This window comes from Pungitius pungitius, chromosome 10 (genome assembly GCF_949316345.1).
Source record: "Pungitius pungitius chromosome 10, fPunPun2.1, whole genome shotgun sequence".
NCBI lineage: Eukaryota > Metazoa > Chordata > Actinopteri > Perciformes > Gasterosteidae > Pungitius > Pungitius pungitius.
This window is the reverse complement of record NC_084909.1, coordinates 10,168,641-10,188,547: the sequence shown is the minus strand read 5'-3', so window position 1 is coordinate 10,188,547 and position 19,907 is coordinate 10,168,641. Positions and strand designations below refer to the sequence as shown.

The following is a 19,907-nucleotide window of genomic DNA, read 5'->3' as shown; positions in this document are numbered from 1 at the left end:
TCCAACTGTAAGTCTTCAGAGAAAAAGCCAGATTACCTACTTGATCCTTCAGGTCAAAACAGCAAGTATCTTTGTCTTTAATGTTGTGTGTAAGCTTCTGTTACTTCCCGTAACCTCCTCTCCCCCCTTGTATGTTTAATTCCCAGACAAGTTTGAGCTTAAACTGTCAGCAATGTGCCCGGGACGTAATCTGTACTGACAATCGATTCCAACACGTACGGCATCCAAACATAAATCCCTTCTTTATCTGACCTGATAGCGTGCGTTTACTGATCTCCACGTCATATCTGCGAGTCTACGGGAAAGTAGAGATCCGTGTGTCTTTGTAGGGAGCCGCGGCTGGTTTTTGCGGCTTGGCTGGCCTTTTGCTTTGGAAAGCACTTCTAAGCAATTCCCAAACACCCCAAAAATCCGCCCCAAACCCTGGGACCTTAGTGGATGTGTGTGTGTGAGGGGTTTTAAGGGATTACGGAGGAGCTTTCACACTCAGCGGAGAGAGGGATGGATCTGCTTCCGCCGTGGCCCCTCCAATCCATGACCAGGGCCCAGGGATCAGCGGGTCGCTCCGCCGCACTGAATCCACAGCTTTAAACTCCCCCTCTATCAGCCCAAAGTCCTCTGACCCTCTGACCTTCAACGCTTTTTTCCCCCTATTTTCTCGCCCGCTCAGCTTTTTTCATCCTTGTGGTGAATCTCACCAGCGTATCTGTTCCTCCCCTCCTTTCTCCCAGGGGTAGGCTTTTCATGGTAGGGAAAAAGTCAGGGAGCGGGTTAAAGGGCAGCGATTTTAACAGACATAATGGAAAATAAAGTCGGAATTTACTCGGTGGAGCAGGGCTTGAATCGAGAAGTCAATATTGAGGGACGCTGTAGTGCTAGAGGTGAGAGAGCCGGGATTGTGACGAGAATATTTGTGGAAGCAGCATCGACGAGTCTCCTCCATCCAAGGGAATGCTCCCTCAGACGCCTCAGGGAAATTCACTTAAAATGAATAGTTCACAATGTCGTGTTCAAAATACACTCTATGGGTTTGCTCTGCAGCAGTGTCACTCAACTGTAGATAAGAGAGCAACTACCTACCATGGAGGACAGGTTTAAAATCAAATCTGACTCGAGGTGTCTTGACTATGCAGCACACCGTACATAACACCTACACACCAGGTGGGTGAAGTCAGTGAGACTCGAGAGATTTTTTGAGTGAGGGGGGGGAGAGTGACGAGGAGGTGATGAGGTAATCACGCAATTGTAGTTTATCGTTTTATCGTCCGTTATGTAACACTAAAGAACATTTTCCCGCTTCTCACGTGACACAAATACAAGCAAACAGGCGTTGCTGCGGCTACCAGTAATACTCACATCCTGATTGGACATTTCCCAGTATGGCCGCTCCCCATATGACATCACTTCCCACATGACGATGCCATAGCTCCAGGCGTCGCTGGCCGAGGAGAACTTCCTGTATGAGATGGCCTCCGGAGCGGTCCATCGGATGGGGATCTTGCCTCCCTGTTCACACACAGACACAGTGACGTGAACACTGGTACTGATACTTTTGTGTTTAGTTGTGACTGAAGAAATGATCTGTTAAGGCGTGCGCAGCCTGCTGTCCAAGTGCTCCTCCATTCTGAACTCTGAAACTTCACCAATATTTGTGTGCGTTTATCAATGCCAGAACCCATTTTCAGATGACTTTCACACCAACTAGACTTGTAAGTGGCAGAAGGGATGAACATACTTTAAAGACTAAATGCAAAACTGCTGCCAGAAGGAGGACAACAGTTATTGTTGGTACTCTACAGCTAGATTTGATTTGACTAGATTTTTTTCTCCAAATATTGCATTTTTAACATGACTGCCTTCCAACCCCCTTAAAAGTGTTTCAGTTCATCACTACGCGGAGAAGTGGACTTGAGACAATCTGACACGTGAACTGATGATGTAAAATCCTACGTGACACCTGACCTTTTCATTCCCTACAACACAAAACTCCAGTACGAACGGCCTTCTTTCCTGGGGTTAAAAAAATAAAATGTCTCCATCCATCCGGGTTGACGGTTTCCATTCAGTTAAGCTATTAAGAGCCAATAAGAGATTATGTCCCTCGTCCCTGAGCCTGTTCTACGGGGTGTCACCTCCGGTTTGCTCATCGTCCCGTAAGGAATGAGGAGCAGCTGCTTGGTCTTACAGGGCTGCGTCAGGTGCGTACCGTGGTGGTGTAGGCGGCCTCCGGGTCGTCCTCCAGCACCCGGGACAGGCCGAAGTCGGACACTTTGCACACCAGGTTGCTGTTGACCAGGATGTTGCGGGCCGCCAGGTCTCGGTGGACGTAGCCCATGTCGGACAGATACTTCATGCCCGAGGCGATGCCGCGCAGCATGCCGACCAGCTGGATGACGGTGAAGTGACTGTCATGTTGCTGACGGGGGGGGGGGGGGAGAGTCGGGGTAAAGAGGACACGGATCCAAAAGGGAGAACGGGAGGTTAGTGTTGTGTATGTAGCAAACATTTTTATTCTGTTTGGAAACACTTGGGTGGGTTTTGCAGAGGAGCACAAATGGTTTGTTTAGAGGGATCCTGGCACTTTATTGGCAGAACAACGTGTCCCCATTCCAGCTTCTTGAGCGGCAAAATGAATGTTTTTCATAAAGTTTTCACAAATATTCTACTGTGCGTTTGCAGCTGTGAGCAATAACCTTAATTTATGGAGGGTAATCTTGCCATCCCCCCAGCGGCAAAAACACACAAGGTAGTTTTGCTTCAACAGACTGAGACAAAGACCTTCAGAACTATTGTGATGGTTTTTTTTCAAAAGCTATATTTATATTAGCTTTTTTTTGTTGTGTATTTTTCTCACAGAGGTCCCACCTGAGGCTGAAAGCAGACAAAAACAGTCTCAACACTCACCCTCAGAAATGAGTCCAGTGATCCGTTTTCCACGTACTCCACCACAATCATCACGGGCCGGCCTGCGAACACACAAAAACACAACAAGCTACTTATTTGTCCAACGATTTTTTTATTTGCTGTTATGGATTTATTTTGCTCAGGAGAGTGTGTCCCGGGGAGGACAAAAGACAGAAGGAATGAATTCAGCCCCGAGCCGCTTCCATTGGCCCAATAAACTAGTGGCTGGCTCTTTGTCTGCGATTAGATTTTCTAATAGCAAATATGAAGGTTAATATACTTTGATCAAAGGTGCTGTGATGAACCATTCATAGATTACACTGCAAATTAACTGCAATAATGACCGTGCTGAATAAATCTGATATGATGTTATTGCATCTATCCACCAACACCTGTGCATACAGATTTCACATGGCAACAAAAACTGGACAGCATGATCGTTTATTAACAAAGGTCATCAAACTATTAGTCAAGGGACGCTGGTCCCAAATGATCCCCTGACGAAGCACAAGATAATCTTCATTAGTGGCATATTGGGCTCCGGTAAACACTGACAAAATCATACTGTGTGTGTGTGTGTATGTGTGTGTAACTGTCAGTCTGAGGCAAAAACAGGGCTGGGAAATCACGCAGGCAGTCAGCGGTTGATTGATACATAGAGTCAAGACGTTCAATTCATAAAGGCCTTCCGACCCTTTAAACATGATGTATTCCCGTATTCACTTCATGCATGACATGAAACATGTTAGTTTCTCCTTTCAAAATGTTATTGACTTTCCCCCTGCGGCGGTGCTGATTGACCGGTTCACACCGGTTGTCCTGGGCCTGTGTGCCGCACGGTGAGCTGTGAAACATTCTGAGCTGCTTGAAAAGAGAAATCAAAGGCTTCCCGAAGTGAAGTAACAACCACGATGCCGCACTCCAGGTTCAAGACAGCTCTTTTCCTCACGCGGGAAAATGTGAAAAATGACACAGTGAAAGGTCTCAAAATGTACAGCGTTGAAGCTGAGAGTCTAATAGGATGACTGTATTACGTGGGAGTGCTAATTGCTGTGATAGAATACCAAAAAACCTCAACTGATCAGCTCCTTAAATATTATACCAGCTTAACCAGGACTGTTTGAAAATTAAGATTTACAATCATTGTTCCTTTTTTGTGGAAACTGACATTATCTTTTCTCAAGACAACAGGAAAGAATGGGACTCAACACAAACCACGATACGCACACGTCGGATCTGCACTACCCTCTGGACCAATTAAGTTTCAGGAAAGTTTCATCAGCCCTGATTCAGAGTTGCAGAAATGTGCAAGGCATGCTGGTTCAGGTTGCAAAATGTTTTGGTCAATGTAGATAAACACATGGTCAGTGCTCAAATAGAAAGTAACAAAGAAAAAACAACAACATTGTGTAACATTCACATTCAAGCAGCTTGAATTAGTTTTTAATTAAAAGTGATCGAAGCTGAATCAAGCATCAACAACAGCAAGGAAATGTTGATCCTAACCCAGAGAAAAGAAGGCTCGTGGGTACATGGATGGATGAATGGATGGACGGATGAGAAGACTTTCTTCAGACCAAATAGGCACATGATGTTGCTTTTTTTCCTTAAACTACAAAATTGTATCATCGTACCCTTAAATTCGCAGATACTTTCCTCCGACACCAATCCAGAAGGGACAGGCAGGAAATGATTTGATCAAGCTTAGCTTCCCTGAGCTAATTAGCGTGGCCCGGAAACAATACATACCTATGTAGTGCAGCGCCTCAACAAAAACAAACGCACCTGTTTACCAGAGTCAAATGTGTCACCTGTTATTTCGGAGCAGGTATAGCGGTCCGTCACAGCACAATACACTCCATAATTAGTCTCTGAAGAACAACAACAGATGTGGGGAGTGAACAATGGAGAAAGTGAGAGGAAGGCAAAGACAGACGAGCGATAGGAATAATGCGTCTCTATATGTGACACCCCAGCTGCCAAGCACAAATGGCTTTTGATTGCATGATTTAGTGGGTCTTGGGTTGTGCGTGTCTGTGTTTGCAGGCACTATTGGAAATGATTTGCTCTGAACTTCCTCTCTTTTAAATGCAGATGGAAAGAATTGCGATAAACTGGTTATTTCTTTTTATTTCGGATTGAAACAATTTTTACTGAATATATTTCATGCTTTTTACTTTTTGTGCCGCGTCCAAAAGTTCACATAAAAAACAATGGCAGAAAAAAATAGCATTGTATTTTCTGCCATTTCACATGAATCTACAGTAAGTAATTTAATATTAAGGTAATCTCAAGTAATATGTGTAACTGTAACAAACTCATAACAAGCTTGACTAGAATGATCACAACTGAAGGTCCAGGGCTTTTTTTGTTTTTTTCAGACGAGGTTTTGTTTACCAGTTAAGAAATACATTATTTGTAAGAAGCAGAGACTGGACTTTCTTTTACTTTAAAGTTTCTCAGGGAAAAGCACAGGAAATAAATTACGAGTTCAAGGGTTTGTTATGTTGTTGGTAAGAAGCAACATCAGAAAGAAAAGAACATAATTAATGGTCAATACAAAATGTGACTTTGAAAATGCTTCTATTCAGAAATAAAGACCTTTGAAGCCAGTAGCCGCTGTTGACCTCTGACCTCTGATTTGATGAAAAACCTTTCCCGGCCACATTGACTCAAAATGGTTTTATTCTTTCATCATCGGATGTCTAACCAGAGTAAATCCTCTCAGTGTTGTGTGGGAGGACTTTTTTTATTTTTTTTAACTCAATGGCTTCGGTGACGATCATCTATAAAAACTACAGATAAATCAATTTGTGCAAAACATCAGTAATCAGCTGCTTCGATGCTGTAGTGGCAGCATCAGCCTTTGAAGACCCCTCTCGGCTGAATCCTTGTCAGCGGGGTCAGAGCTGAGATGTGTCCTCTATTCAAAGAAGGGGAGGGTTTGGTCTGTGTGTGAGTGTGCGGTTATTTATATTCACAGCCGTGTCTCAGTTTATACAAACCCTGTAAAAACAACCATATGTTGGGCAGGGGGCGCCCAGTAAAACAGAGCTCGTTAACAAGTCCAGACACACGGACACTTTTTTTGTAGCTAAAGCGTATTCCCACGCAAAATCAGGCTGCACTACAACAAACATGCAATGCACGCACACACACACACACACACGAGCACCATGAATGCGTACAGGGGATAATGCATAATCACAACACAAAACTTGTTTGCATGTTACACAGATCACTTATCTTGTAAATACAGAGAAAATCATCCAGTGACTTGTTAAAAAAAAAAAAAGTTTACTGGAATTCGCACAACGACAGACATGAATTCCTCCATCAGAGTGCGGTTAACTCTGTGATGGATAAATACACAGCAATTTAAAATGCTGTTTGGCTTTTAGAGGAGAAGGTTTCATAACAAGTGCAGATATTTGGTTTCTCATGCTTTGAATCACATTGGAATATTCTAACTGAAAGTGAAGATTTAACAAAATAGAGTCTGACCCACATGAGAGGTCATATTTGCTTGGTTTCATCAGTGATATCAGCAGCTTTCAGGAAATTGGCAGTGACTGTGCACAAGTACCAAAAGTACCTGAACTTTTCCCATAGTCTGACTTACTTTTAGTGACGACGCCCTCCAGCCTGATTATGTTGGGGTGGTCAAACTGGCCCATGATTGACGCCTCGCGCAGGAAGTCCCGCCTTTGGCGCTCCACGTATCCGCCCTTCAGCGTCTTTATTGCCACGGCGATCTCCTTCTTCCCCGGCGTTCTCAGGCGGCCGCTGCACACCTCGCCGAACTCACCTGAATCATACACACACACACACACAGACAGACACACACGCACACTTTATCACTATTAGAATGCACCACAGTCTGCCACCTGAGGGCACTGTTGCAGTTCCCATCTAAACTGCAGCATGATTGCCTCTTCTCTGATTACTTCAACTTAATGAAATCCTCCCTTTCATCTTCTTAAAATAGCCTTGGATCTATTATCATACTTTCTTTTGTTCTTTAAACAAGTTAGAGCTATAATGTTCCTGCAGTCTTTACAGTGAAAATGACAGTGAGACATGGTCTTTAGTGTGTAGAATGGTGTGGAGGGGGTTCATAACCACTGTGTGTGCTGAATGTAGAAAAAAAAAGATCATCTCCCTTTGGCATCTTTAAAGGCTATTGTTATTGTAACCGCCACGAAAGGCCCGTGTGTGTGCGTACCGGCTCCGATGACCCTCTCAATGCGGATCCTGGAGGGGTCAATCTCCTTGGTGAACTCGTGGACAGCCTGTGTCGGGTCTTCGTATGTATCAGGGTCCACATACGTCTTTATTCCCGGGAAAGGGACTGTGGGGACAGAGAGAAAGATGCTATGTGCCTGAGTTTGTGTATTCGAATGAAATAATTACGACTTCTACTCTAAGCTGCAGCTGCTGTGGCTACAAATACACTCAAGTAACCAGAAACGCGCGCGCACACACACACACACACACACACACACACACACACACACACACACACACACACACACACACACACACACACACACACACACACACACACACACACACACACACACACACACACACACACACACACACACACGTCCTCTTTCTTTTGTTGAGAATCAGCAGGGTCTTTTCACCGGGGCGAGGTTTCAGCCCCTATTTTAAGCAGGCGTTCACCCTGCCGAAGTGTCCTTGGGCAAGTCAGCGACTCTTTAACAGGCCGCCGCTCTTCTGCCCTCCGACCCCGATCTCAGTGGAAGGGGGGAGGGGGGAGCGGCTGGACAAAAGCCCCGTTTCTCCACAAGGATCGATACAACGTCGCAGAACCTCCAAAATAAAACTCCAATGAGCTGTCTCTGGTTTATGAACCGGTACCGGCAACAAAAAAATAAAAAATCCTCTAAAAGCTTCTGCTAAACGACACACTTAGAGCAGAGACAATGCAGAAGGTATGAGCTTTAATGCGGGCTATTTCAGTGGCAGCTTGTTAGCTACCATCAGAACACAGAATCTGTTTCTGCTTTTCTTCAGCTTAATTCTAAGTTCCTCGTTGAAGTGTCTCATTTCTCCTCGTCCTCTCCCGTCCTCCTCTTACCTCTCAACCCGGTTGCCCTTCCAATTCTTAGTTTTTTCCTCCCCACTTGGCTTCTCCTCCAGCAATCTCCCCATTTATCGCTTTCTTTAGACCTAGTTTCTTTCTTTTTTTCAGCTCTCATTACAATTTTTTTTTTTTCATGTCGGAAATGAAAAGTCAGGAAAGACAAAAGCGAGAAAACGAGGTACAAGAGTGCAGCAGCAGACAGCCCAGCCACGCAACGATTCAAAAACAAAGGAAAGAAAAGCTCTGGTAGGACATCACATGGAGAGGAGACGGACACATAAAGGAACATGGTGGTCACATGCTAGCTCCTAATTGTCGCTCACAGACTCTTTCTTTTCGTTTTTTTGTTGCAAAAGTTTTTCTCAATGGCAAAAGTAATTTTCAACATACATTTTATATACATATAACCTTGCAGACTTTCTCCTACCATCATTACCATTCAAATGAAATTATTTATTGACTCTGTGTACTCTATCGTTTAAAAAATAACAAAAGACAACAAAGCAGAGAGAAGTAGACCGATTGATTTACCTTGTCCATTCTGATAATCCGTCCTCCTTTTCTCTTCTGGAGACATCTTGGCCTTAAAGTACCACTGACACCTGGAAAACAAATTAAAGTCAAAACCAAACAGCAGAGAAAAAAAACACAGCTTTGGTGTATATGAGCTAGAATGAAACTGAATAAAAGCAAACAATATTGCAAGGTTGTTTATTTTTGGAAATATTTGGTAGGCGTCTGGCCTTGGAAGAGATGCTTTACAGATTAACTCGATGTGATGCAAATGGAAGTTGTGTGCAGAAATATACATATAAACCCAGATTCAAAATGCTTGAGAGAAATATAGTTAATGGAATTCACAGAGAGAATTAAACGCATCACCTGATTCAAAAACTCTCCAGTGTGTGTGTGTGTGTGTGTGTGTTTGTGTTTATCTGGGCGCAACAGACAACGAGAGGCCGTCAATGGCTGATAAAACGCTGCTGCCAAGAAAGTCTCAAAAGCTGAGAGATGAGATGACAGCCTGTGTAGAAGACCAGAGAGGAATTTATCCAAATAGATGCTTGAATGCTAAAATAAAAGGTGACGAACACACAAACTACCCCTTCAGAAACACACATAGAGGAGACGAAAAGAGCACTCGTTGCAAAGTACCTTGTGAGGACTCTAAATTGACTCACGGCTCACAACACGTTGAGACAAAATGTTAAAAAGAACGCCAAGTGCTGAATACATAAATAAAAATGAGCAAAAAACAAAAAAAGTGGAGGACACCTGAGGGGAAGGCTATATGTGTCAATGATATGGTCACGTTTACAGTTCTCATCAGTGTCATGGTTGAAAGCAATACTGTAGTGTTGCTTTTAGTCCGTGTCCAGACCTTTTCTAAATGTATAATAACTACTATTTACTAATATTTAATTCTCAAATAAGAAAGAACTTTCCTGATGGATATATTTCCTCTATTTTACAATGTGAAGCGAGGCCGGAAGGCTCGGTAACCGTTGTCAACAACAGAAACGACATCCAGCCACCGGAGCATTGTATTGCCTATTAAAGTGGTCAAATGATTCGATAAAGCACGTTGTGGAGTAAATAATTCAGGAGTCAAACTGCCCACAAAGTACTAGGGTAGAAAGTGAGAAAGCTTATATTAATGCGTGTGCGATCGTGCGATCGCATGTAAAGACTTAACATAATCCCGGGTTGCCACATTAGAGCAGGTGTCAGGGGGCCCCTGAGCCGCGGGTTGCCAGATTGGGCTTTGGGTAAGTGAAATCTGTGGGATCCTGGACACTGATAGACAGAGCCGATAACACGGCGGGCCAGCGCTGGCTGGGAGGCCAAGGAGGGGATTTTGGAAAGCCACCGTTGACCTCTGGTGATGGGGTCAAGCTGTTCATTAAAGAAATGGTGGCGTGTGCCTTTATCAGTGCTTTCCAGTCCCATCCTCTGATCCCCTTTATCCGCCCTATCCCTCTGTCTCGCTGGCTTTCATGTCGAAAAGAGAGCACACACACACACAGAGACAGTTATCACACACGCAAAGGCCTTGGCGTCCGTCGCCGCTCTCTGGGCCTTTGAGGATGGCGACACTACATGGCGACACTACATATTCACGAGCACGTTACACGCCCCCGCACATACGCGTGCACCTCAGTAAAACAACATTGCCAAGAGCCCTAATCAGAGCATCAGTGTAATTCAAACCCACTGCCGCGCCCCCCCGGTCGCCTCGACTCTCTGCCGTCACAGAGGCCACGGAGAAGGATGGATGGAAGATGATGCGGAGGAAAACGATACGATGAAATAAAAAAAGAAGAAGAAGAAGCAGAGACTGCTCAAGGGTAAAAAGGAAAAAAACTCTTCAGCTAGTGTGCCGTTGTGACAGCTCGGCTTGCTATTTTCGGTGGAAATTTAGCAAGAGCAGCTGCAAACATAGATGGAAATCAAGGACGTTTTTTTTTTTTAGGGCAAGCAGGTGTGGAACCTCCACGTGCTGCGGCTTCGCTCATGTCCTCACTCTGGTTACGAGAGCCGTGTGACTGAAAGCTCTCATCTTTCTCTGGCAGCTCAAATGTATTTAGAGGTTGTTTTTTTTGTTTTTTTTAATTGAAGGAGAGTGAAAGTTCCTCCTACACAGGGCAGAAGGATCGCAGGCATGACGAATTGTGCAGAAGTCAGAAAACACTCAAACTGCTGCAGCGAGTGCTTTTAGCTGGATCGAGGTAAAAAAAAAAAAAAAGCAAAAAGCTTGAAGGGGTTGTCTTGGCTCTTGCATCTAGTGTGTGTGTGTGAGTTGTTCATACAATAAAAACCAGACACATCCTGGGATTGTATCATACAAATAACAAGAGCATTGTAAATACCTTCCATAAATCCATGGCTTTCAAAGTCTGTGATCTGGCCTCCAGGAAAGAGCAGCTAATTATATTACCGATAACTTCAGGCTGAGAATGCCACAGTCTGACAATTTTATCAAATGTCATCCTAGAGCAAGACTTCAGGGTTTTCCTCACTAATATTACGTTAAATTGTAATGCAAATACCCAAACCAAAATGTCAACTTGCTTAGACAAAATTTGTTTCCAATTACCGGGTACCATTCTTTTTTTTTCTCTTCCTAGGACGTGTTCTCTGAGATTCTAGCAATTTCTTCACAACGACAGAACAATCCGTTTTTTATAAAAAACCTTTTTCCGACATTTACTAGAATTCTCTAAAATACATTTTTAATTCTAGGACTCCTCTGTACTAGACTCGCTATTTGCACAATTCTCTCTGAGGCTGCGAAATTTAAAAAAAAGTGCAATCTGTATCAGATTTGCTCCTGATTTGTAGTCCTTAAGTCAACTAAAATAATTGACTTTCCAATTCCAAATGTGTCTGTTGGCATACAGGTACAAATTTTGGGGCATATTTGGGAAAAGGGGTTATCTGTAACTGAATGGATTTGATTTATTTCCCAAACTGGGTACCAGTGACAACATATGAGCACCATCATACCTTTAAGAGGCTATAATGTGTGTTTTTATGATACGAAAATATCAAATGACGACGTGAAAATAATGGGACGAGGTTTGAAAGGTGAAGCTACAGAGAATTATGACCTGAATCATCGGGTTTACAGATGGAGCTTTATTGGGTCCGGCTGACAACTTTATTGTTTCGGTTCACTCTCGACGGTGTCATGGTGCTGTTTTCGAGTTGTTTTCATTGAAAAAGCTTTAAAAAACGGTGCTGTGCACATCTGCTCCGCACCAAACGGACAGATTTAACGACTGGTTGGGGAACGCGCTGAAACATTTAGCAGCTAAAGAGTCACATATTTTAAATATTGTTTGCTACATTTAAATAAACCCTGTCCTGGTTAAGAAAATATTGTTGACTATTTATATTTTAGTCTGTGTGAGCAACACCATTTTGGTTTTATTTTGTTATTTCCAGGTGAAAGGACACATTATTTAGAATCCAAACCTTCTCAGCTTTACACTTGTTTTCAGTGTTTTTCCCCCCCTACACATCCACTCACACAAAAGCAATCTTGCTTTGCCTTTCATGTGTATTATTTCTGTACATGTGTGTCTGTGTATTCACCTACCCCCCGTTATAGACATGTCCTGCTATAGAATAACCCTAATCATCAGTAGATCATGGGATAAACTATGCTACTCTAAAAAAAATATTTCCTGGATGCCTGAGAATGATTGAGTCACTAAGCAATTATAAATGCATATTTATGGAATCAAACGTGTGTAGAATCACACAGAGCTCCCACTAATAGAAATGTGTGAACCAGCCTTCCTCAAGATGTCTTTGCCATCGCTTGAATTCAGTGCAGTTGTATGTAATGGATTCCTTGTGTAAGCTTCCACTGTAAGGCAAGGCACATGTTGAACATGTACAGCTGTGTCGTTTAAGGAAGAAACCGCACCTTTTTGCACAAACAAAATAGGTCTTTCCCAAAGCAGATATTTTGGCTCACTGAACCGGTTGAAAACCAATCGGACAACAACGACTGGTTGATTTTAAAAGCCTGGCAGGGCGGAAACATCAAGGTAGCGAAGGAAGTGCTCTTACCTCCCAGTGATCAGGAGGAAGAGGGTGAGGATGACGAGGAGGGTGAAGCCACCGACCGCTGCCGTGACGATGACCAACACCTGGCCTTGGTCCGAGGCGAGGTGTGACGCTGAGGAGGGTTCGGGAAGAAGGACCGGAACACGGGGGATGATCGACAAGGGGCAGAGTGATGGAAGCAGCGGGGAGAGACGAGGAGGAAATTAGATGTGAGGCAGAATAAAGTGAGAAGAAAGGGTTCATTTTCGTCATCTTCAATTGTCTCTTCATCATGGACCGCGCACACTCTCTCGGCGGGAAAATATCACGACGAGATGTTTGATCCGCTCTTTGTGGTACGAGAAAGCCTTGGTTAGCTATCGCACTGGAATGATTCATATGCCTGCTGCTATTTAATTAGTATTATTCATTCATGAAATTGTGATTTAGTCCATGATCATTTGCTTAAATTGGTCCCATTTGATATTCATGATTTTCCCTTTTCTGTGTCTTGTCACAAGGCTAACGAATCCGAGATAATTGAAAGATGATTGCTATTACCCAACTTATTTCTATAATATTTCACGCTTAATGAATATGAATTGGAGATCAGGGTGCGCCCTGGCTGGCCCAAAAGAGTGAAGCTCACGTTGGTTGTGTGTGACTGCTCAGTCAAGAGCATGTATGTGCGTGCAGGCAGGTTGTCAAATATGTGTGTGTCTGTGTGTGTGTGTGTGTGCAGCTGGAAGTAATTAAAGACCACTCAAAAGACGAGTAAAAGTGTCGGTGGCTTGATCACAAGAGACAATTCACCCAGACGTCGTCTTCAGACACTCTTCACACCACTAACTAAGCAGATGTGCAGGGCTGATACTGCTGTAATGAGGTGTGTGTGTAGAGAGAGAGAGAGAGAGAGAGAGAGAGAGAGGGGGGGGGGGCGGAATGGAATGGAATGGAATGGAAGGGGACGTATGAGGAGAAAAGGGACGACCGAAGAGAAGTAAAGACAAACGCCAGAGAAGGAGAGAGGCGGAAAACACAGACGGACACACGGCCACGAGGCCGTGGACGGACGAGAGCTTTGGAAGAGCTTTCTCTGTCAGATTAAAGGCCGGGCTTCACAAAGGCTTGGCCCGAGCGCCGTCTGATCCACAGATAAAGCCGCGCTCGGCGGCGTCGGAGGGGAAGAGGGCCACCGAGTCAAATCACCCCTCAACAATACCTGAAGCAACATAAAAGGGCAGCTGGACCTTTGTATTTTGTGAGTCGACTTGCAGTGAAGCCAATGCACGGGTGCACACGGCACCGTGTCCATCCTTTATGTATCCAAATACATATAGGATGGACACCGTGTGCATCCTTTATGTATCCAAATACATATAGGATGGACACCGTGTGCATCCTTTATGTATCCAAATACATATAGGATGGACACCGTGTGCATCCTTTATGTATCCAAATACATATGGGATGGACACCGTGTGCATCCTTTATGTATCCAAATACATATGGGATGGACACCGTGTGCATCCTTTATGTATCCAAATACATATGTGATGGACACCGTGTGCATCCTTTATGTATCCAAATACATATGGGATGGACACCGTGTGCATCCTTTATGTATCCAAATACATATAGGATGGACACCGAGTGCATCCTTTATGTATCCAAATACATATAGGATGGACACCGTGTGCATCCTTTATGTATCCAAATACATATGGGATGGACACCGTGTGCATCCTTTATGTATCCAAATACATATGGGATGGACACCGTGTGCATCCTTTATGTATCCAAATACATATAGCGAACGTCGAGGCTGCAATGTCGGACTCGCTTGTCGATTGTGTGGAATTCTTCGTTTGACGTTGGGTCCTTTCGGGGTTTCAGGGTGCGAGAATGCACCCTGAATGAAAGGGGTGACCAAATGATGCGCCTGCAATGCTGATCACTGTTTAACACAACCAAACCAGCATCATTATCCAATCCATAAGACATACAGATCTCTGTAGTAACCTGAACCTGAACGGTCCGTGTCATTAAAGGGACATGAAATACCAGACTATTTTTGACACTTTGCAATTATAACGTCCTGTGATTTTGAAAGACATTTTGTTTCCCGACCCCATTTCTTTGGTGCGATCATTTGAACCCTCCAAATGGGCGCCTCTCATTGGTGGGCTCATATCCAGGCTTACTTTGTGTTGTTGCCCTCAGCGCCGCTTCAGGCTACGGGACGTGAACTTCATCTGACCCTGAACTGATGCCTCCAGCCTCCTGCTACAGAGTCTCAGCATAAGTTGTTATTTTCTCCACATGCCCCCCCCCGCACCCCCCCGAAAAGTTCCCTGCAACAAAACCACTCAAGCCTGATGCTAACTATGATCGAACCTCCGCCATGTCCTGATTCAATGGCCGTTTGCTGCGCCGAGGGGCAGCCACATGCTTTTGTAATATTTCCACAAGTAGTACACACATTCACACACAAGACAGTGTGATGCCTCCCCAGCGACAGGTGCCGTGGACGGTCTCATGCACTCACAGTCTCCGGTTGTTTTGTACTCGTATTTAGCCGTGTAGGAGCTGTATCCGGCTGGCGTGCGGCTCCGTACGCTGAAGACATACCAGGTGGCTGGTTTTAGGCCCGAGATGATCACACTGGGGGCCTTGGTGCGTGTGGATGAGTAGCTCAACTGCTCGTGTTCCTGGAGGAGAGAGTGGGAGGTGTTGAAAGTCAGATTGATACCTTCAGTCTCACGGTGTACTAATTAAAGGCAGCAATAATTAAACCAAGCGTTGAAAATATTGTGTTTTTATGTCTAAAAACTTTGAAATACTTTTGTGGTCCCAAAAACATCGGCATTCAAGCATTTCAGTCGAAAGATAAGAAGATTTCAATTGACGACCAATTATTGAAACCATATATCTACATAGGATATATCCGTCCAACAAAACCCCCACAATTTGAGCTCTTATTGAGCTTATTTGGTTGCAAGCACTGTGTCTCTGCTGATGCTGTGTTGGAAGAGCTTAACTTTTCACGCACTACTTCCCTTTATCTGGAAAACTTTGTGGATAAGCCTTTTTAGCAGGAGGTCAACCGTGTTTCATGTGACACTTTAATCGATGGACTAAACTGATTATCGAGGGTGTTAAGGCAGTAAGTGCCATGCTCACTATCTGTGGATTTCAATACAAATAAAAATGGAGGACATGTAACAAACTTTACACACTTGAATCATACACATTTTTCCTTGTAAAAAAATGAATCTGTCTCAATAAATTGTTGCAAATAACTCAGGTGAGTGTACCTTTTCGTAATATTTGATCTCGTAGTCGAGGATGAGCTGTGCTGTTTGTTCGGGTTGCTGCCAGGAGAGAGCGATGCTGTTTGGAGAAGCCCAGTCCTTCTTCAGGGTCCCAACCAGAGACGGACCTGATGTGAAGACCAAAATGCACACATTCAGCTTTGCTGGTTATCTTGAAGGAGGAGGTGAAAAAGGTTTTGGTTGGCATAGTACATGAATTTTTGTTGGCCTAATTTGCCTGAAACCCCCCCCCCCCCCCAGAAAAACAGAACTGAGCTGGAAAGGAGCTGTTAATTGAAGCCGAGTTAAATGCATGACCCCCCCCCCATCTAATCATTCAGCCTTTTTAATTGCCTTCCCACAGTAAGGAAGAAATAATAACAACCAAAATACCACAAACCCGATATGTTTGCGCATGCTGCCTACTTCTATGCGGGGAACACCAAATGCCTCTGTGTAACCAGTGTGAGCTCGCTGTGGCGCTCTCTAACCATTCAGCAAACTAAGGTCCTAGATGTGCAACCTGAAATACTCAAACAATCGAAAGTTTAAACAGTGTCGTTTGTTTTGTTATGGTCTGTGTTGTTTATGTTGCAGGTCGCCGCCGCGGTCCACGGATGATGGATCACGTTAAAACTACGTTTTAATGGATGGCGTTAACGAAGCGTGTTGTTGCTTTCGTGTCCAGCACTTCGGTTCAGGAGCAAATTACCTGTGAACTAATCACATTGCAATTTCTGTAAATTAGGAGGGATTACCATTAAATGGCAAATATCAGTGGCAAATAGCAGCGTGCCGCGCTTGTTATTGTAAGTGCGTCGACAGTCGCTGCTCGGGCCCGAAGGCGCAGCCTCACACAGCTGCTGGCGTGGCTGCAAACTCTAAGTCTTGTTGATCTGAGGAGAACCAGTTGACCTCAGCAAGCTGTCACTTTGATAAGAATGTGCACTGAATACAGAGTGAGGTGAGATGAAGCCGGTATACAGTGAGGTGGTAGAGCACAACAGAAAAATGCACATGTAGAAGCACATGCACACACACACACACACACACACACACAGTATATTTACACCTGTCCACCTCGTCAGCAATAATTATCACACATCCGCGCTGACGCTGGATTATCGTATTTCATAATAGACTGAAGTCCACTTGAGTCACCGCGAGAATAAAAAACATAAAAAACATCTACACAGCTATTCCCTTCTCCCATAAGATCATCTTGTTTTAATTGAAAATAAGTTGAGGAAGCCACATCTCCTTTTTCTTGGACCGAATTGCATTAGCTCTGCTCTATGAATCTCTGCTGGGTGAATAATTGCTCGGAGCTCCCAGGAGAGGTCAGCCGATGTAACTGCCCCGAGAGCCATTATTGTTTATCATCTAATGTTACAGAGCTGACTCTTTATGTGGGGGTAACATGTGGGCCTGCTTTTCTCGGGGTATTGAAAGTAAAATTATGCCACGGATGCATTGTTGTTTTAAGTCTGTGGAAAGCAGTCGTCACTTTGTCCGAGGCTGTAAGGAGAAACACGGGGACCAGAGATGGGGTTTGGGATTCGTGTTGGAGGTTGTAGTGTGATGACGTGAGAGCTGTGGGCTGTAGAGGTTTGAGCTTGTTGGCGAGACACCTGCTGCTACTAATCTGATAAGCATTGAAACTATTGGCATGTAGGACTCCAGCAAATGTGTTGGGACGTGGTTAGTGGGATACTATTTGCTGATGAAGAGCAGAAATGTTCAAATTCTGTGGAGACAACTTGAACAATATGAGGAGACAGTTACGTTTTTCCCACTGAACTTCGTTAGCAATACTATGAGAGTATGATTTTAATAACCTTAGTGGGATTGTAGACGCACAATATCACGTAAAACGTGTAGAACAGATGCAACTTGGGTCAATAATTTTAACTGGATCAAATCATTGTTACGGATCAAATAGGGCTCGAGGGGAAAGCTTTACAGTACCGTGCAGCGTCCAGCTTGGCATTGAAAGACCTAATAACCATTTGGTACGTCCTCTGAATTTCTTTGCAAAAATAGAACAACATAATATCATGCGTGACTGAATCATTTTAGCATAATAAGCAAGCCGAAAGTGTGTGTGTGTGTGTGTGTGTGTGTGTGTGGGAGAGCTGCATGTGTACGCTGTGGTTTACTTGATGTGATTACATGTGTATGAGTTTATGATTTAGTAGGGAGCAGCCAGAGTGGGAAAATAAGGATTGCATTGACAGCAACACAACGTTTCGGTCACCTTATTCGGCGTTATTCTTACATCTGACCTGCACAGAGCCTATTCGTATCCTCTCAGTGCCGGAGAAAAAGGGATCTCAAGGGGATCTATATCTGATCTGACTCTGTCTCTAATGAAGAACTCTGATGAAGGCCACGCCGGCGCGAGGGTTTCCCGGCGCTGCCAGCCGGGTACAACAGTGGCGTCTGGCTGGTGTGGTCGGAGGCTGGAGACGGGCGCTGTGGACGCGTCGCAAACAAAGACACAGCGAGGCGGTTTGGCATCTGCTGTTTGCATATTGGCCCCTGACAGGGAGCAATAAACACCTACCCTAATCACAATCTCCTTCTGACGCACGGATTCAAATCAGCCTCCTACCGAACACAGTGTGCCGGACGCAAACCCACACGAGACGTGTGAACACACAAAGAAAGTGGAGAGACGACAACATGTTTCTGGGCTGGCAAAACAGCCGACAGCAATGTGGCAGCTGTGCCTTTATGCCAAAATTAAACTCGAAAATACGATGAATCGCAAGCCGCGGTTATTCTGATTTTCCAAAACATTAAAAATACTGCATGTAATCTATTTATTCAACCAGAGTCTATGTTACTCTTGAACAATAAAGCTATCACAAGGAGCTTTTATTTCGAGCTGATATGTCAGATATTGCCAGAAGATGATCAAATAGATCATTTTCTCTCATTTTGTCTCCTTTAGTTGTATATGTCATATAGAGTCATCCATATTCAATTAAGGCTGTTTCATAAACAGTTAAGTATAACACGTACAAGTACTACTCTTTTTTTAATGCCTAGAATCTAGGTAAGTTAAGGTTTATGAGCCATGAGCCCACTCATCGACATGAGCGGACACTGCTCTTTCCATCTTTGTTCAACCAATCATTTAAGACCTGTCATTGAAGCGTCGACATCATGTCCCAATGAGTTTCGAGGACGATCGTATATTCCCAAAGGCGGCGGTATGAGATACTTTGAGGATACAGAACGCACAGTAACCGTCTTTAGTGACGCGGGTTAAAAAAGCTGCAGCATAGAATGTGCCAGAGGAACTCGGGAGCACTGGAAAGCCATTAGAAACACCAGTCAATTACGATACCCAATGGATGGATTTTCCAGTCAAGCGTGGTTAAGCTAAACATAAACTAATGGGGAGTCTTTAAATGAGCTTGACCTGCATATGATTTTAATTAGCTTTGCTGCCCTAAAGGCTTCCATTAACTGTTTGAAAAAATCAATAGAGCCAGTATTGATGCTGTGCGAGAGCTTAAACGATGTCCTTACACTCCACTGATTCGCTGCTGATAGAGAGAGGGGGCGAGAGGGAAACACACATACACAATATGGGTGCTCTTGTTTACAACGGTCATATTGATACTTTTGTCTCCTCTGGTTTTGTTGGCCTTGCGGCAGCCACAGCAGCCACTTTGCACTGCGCGCATTTCCATGGGTAGATAAAATGGAAAATATTTGCTGGGACAAATTCATGCATGCGCACAGTTGCTGTACAAAAATGAAATTCCTCTGAATTTGATTGGATTCGATTCAAAATGTTTGAATTCAAAGCAATTTGAATGGATTCTGAGCACCGCCTTTCATTGACGAGATGTGCTTCAGACGCACTTGGTTGCTTCAGGGAACTAATGGAATGAATGAATGTGTGAATTAATTTGAATTCTCTCCGAAGTCCTCCGTTGGAGCAACGTTGTGTCTGGATGTCTGTGTGTGTGTGTGTGTGTTGTGACAAGACAAAGCTGGAGTGA

At 44.1% G+C, this 19,907-nt stretch overlaps 1 protein-coding gene across 1 annotated transcript in view; it reads right to left on the bottom strand.

Moving 5' to 3' along the window:
- epha6 (eph receptor A6) overlaps positions 1-19,907 on the bottom strand; it is a 114,003-nt gene that overhangs the window by 3,917 nt on the left and 90,179 nt on the right. Inside the window, exons 6-14 of the mRNA XM_037488578.2 lie at positions 15,892-16,016; positions 15,123-15,285; positions 12,599-12,707; positions 8,549-8,619; positions 7,130-7,255; positions 6,527-6,712; positions 2,905-2,966; positions 2,207-2,416; positions 1,357-1,506 (exon numbers count right to left, since the gene is read on the bottom strand). Coding sequence (XP_037344475.2) covers positions 1,357-1,506; positions 2,207-2,416; positions 2,905-2,966; positions 6,527-6,712; positions 7,130-7,255; positions 8,549-8,619; positions 12,599-12,707; positions 15,123-15,285; positions 15,892-16,016 — 1,202 coding nt within the window. The remainder of the gene's footprint in view (positions 1-1,356; positions 1,507-2,206; positions 2,417-2,904; positions 2,967-6,526; positions 6,713-7,129; positions 7,256-8,548; positions 8,620-12,598; positions 12,708-15,122; positions 15,286-15,891; positions 16,017-19,907) is intronic.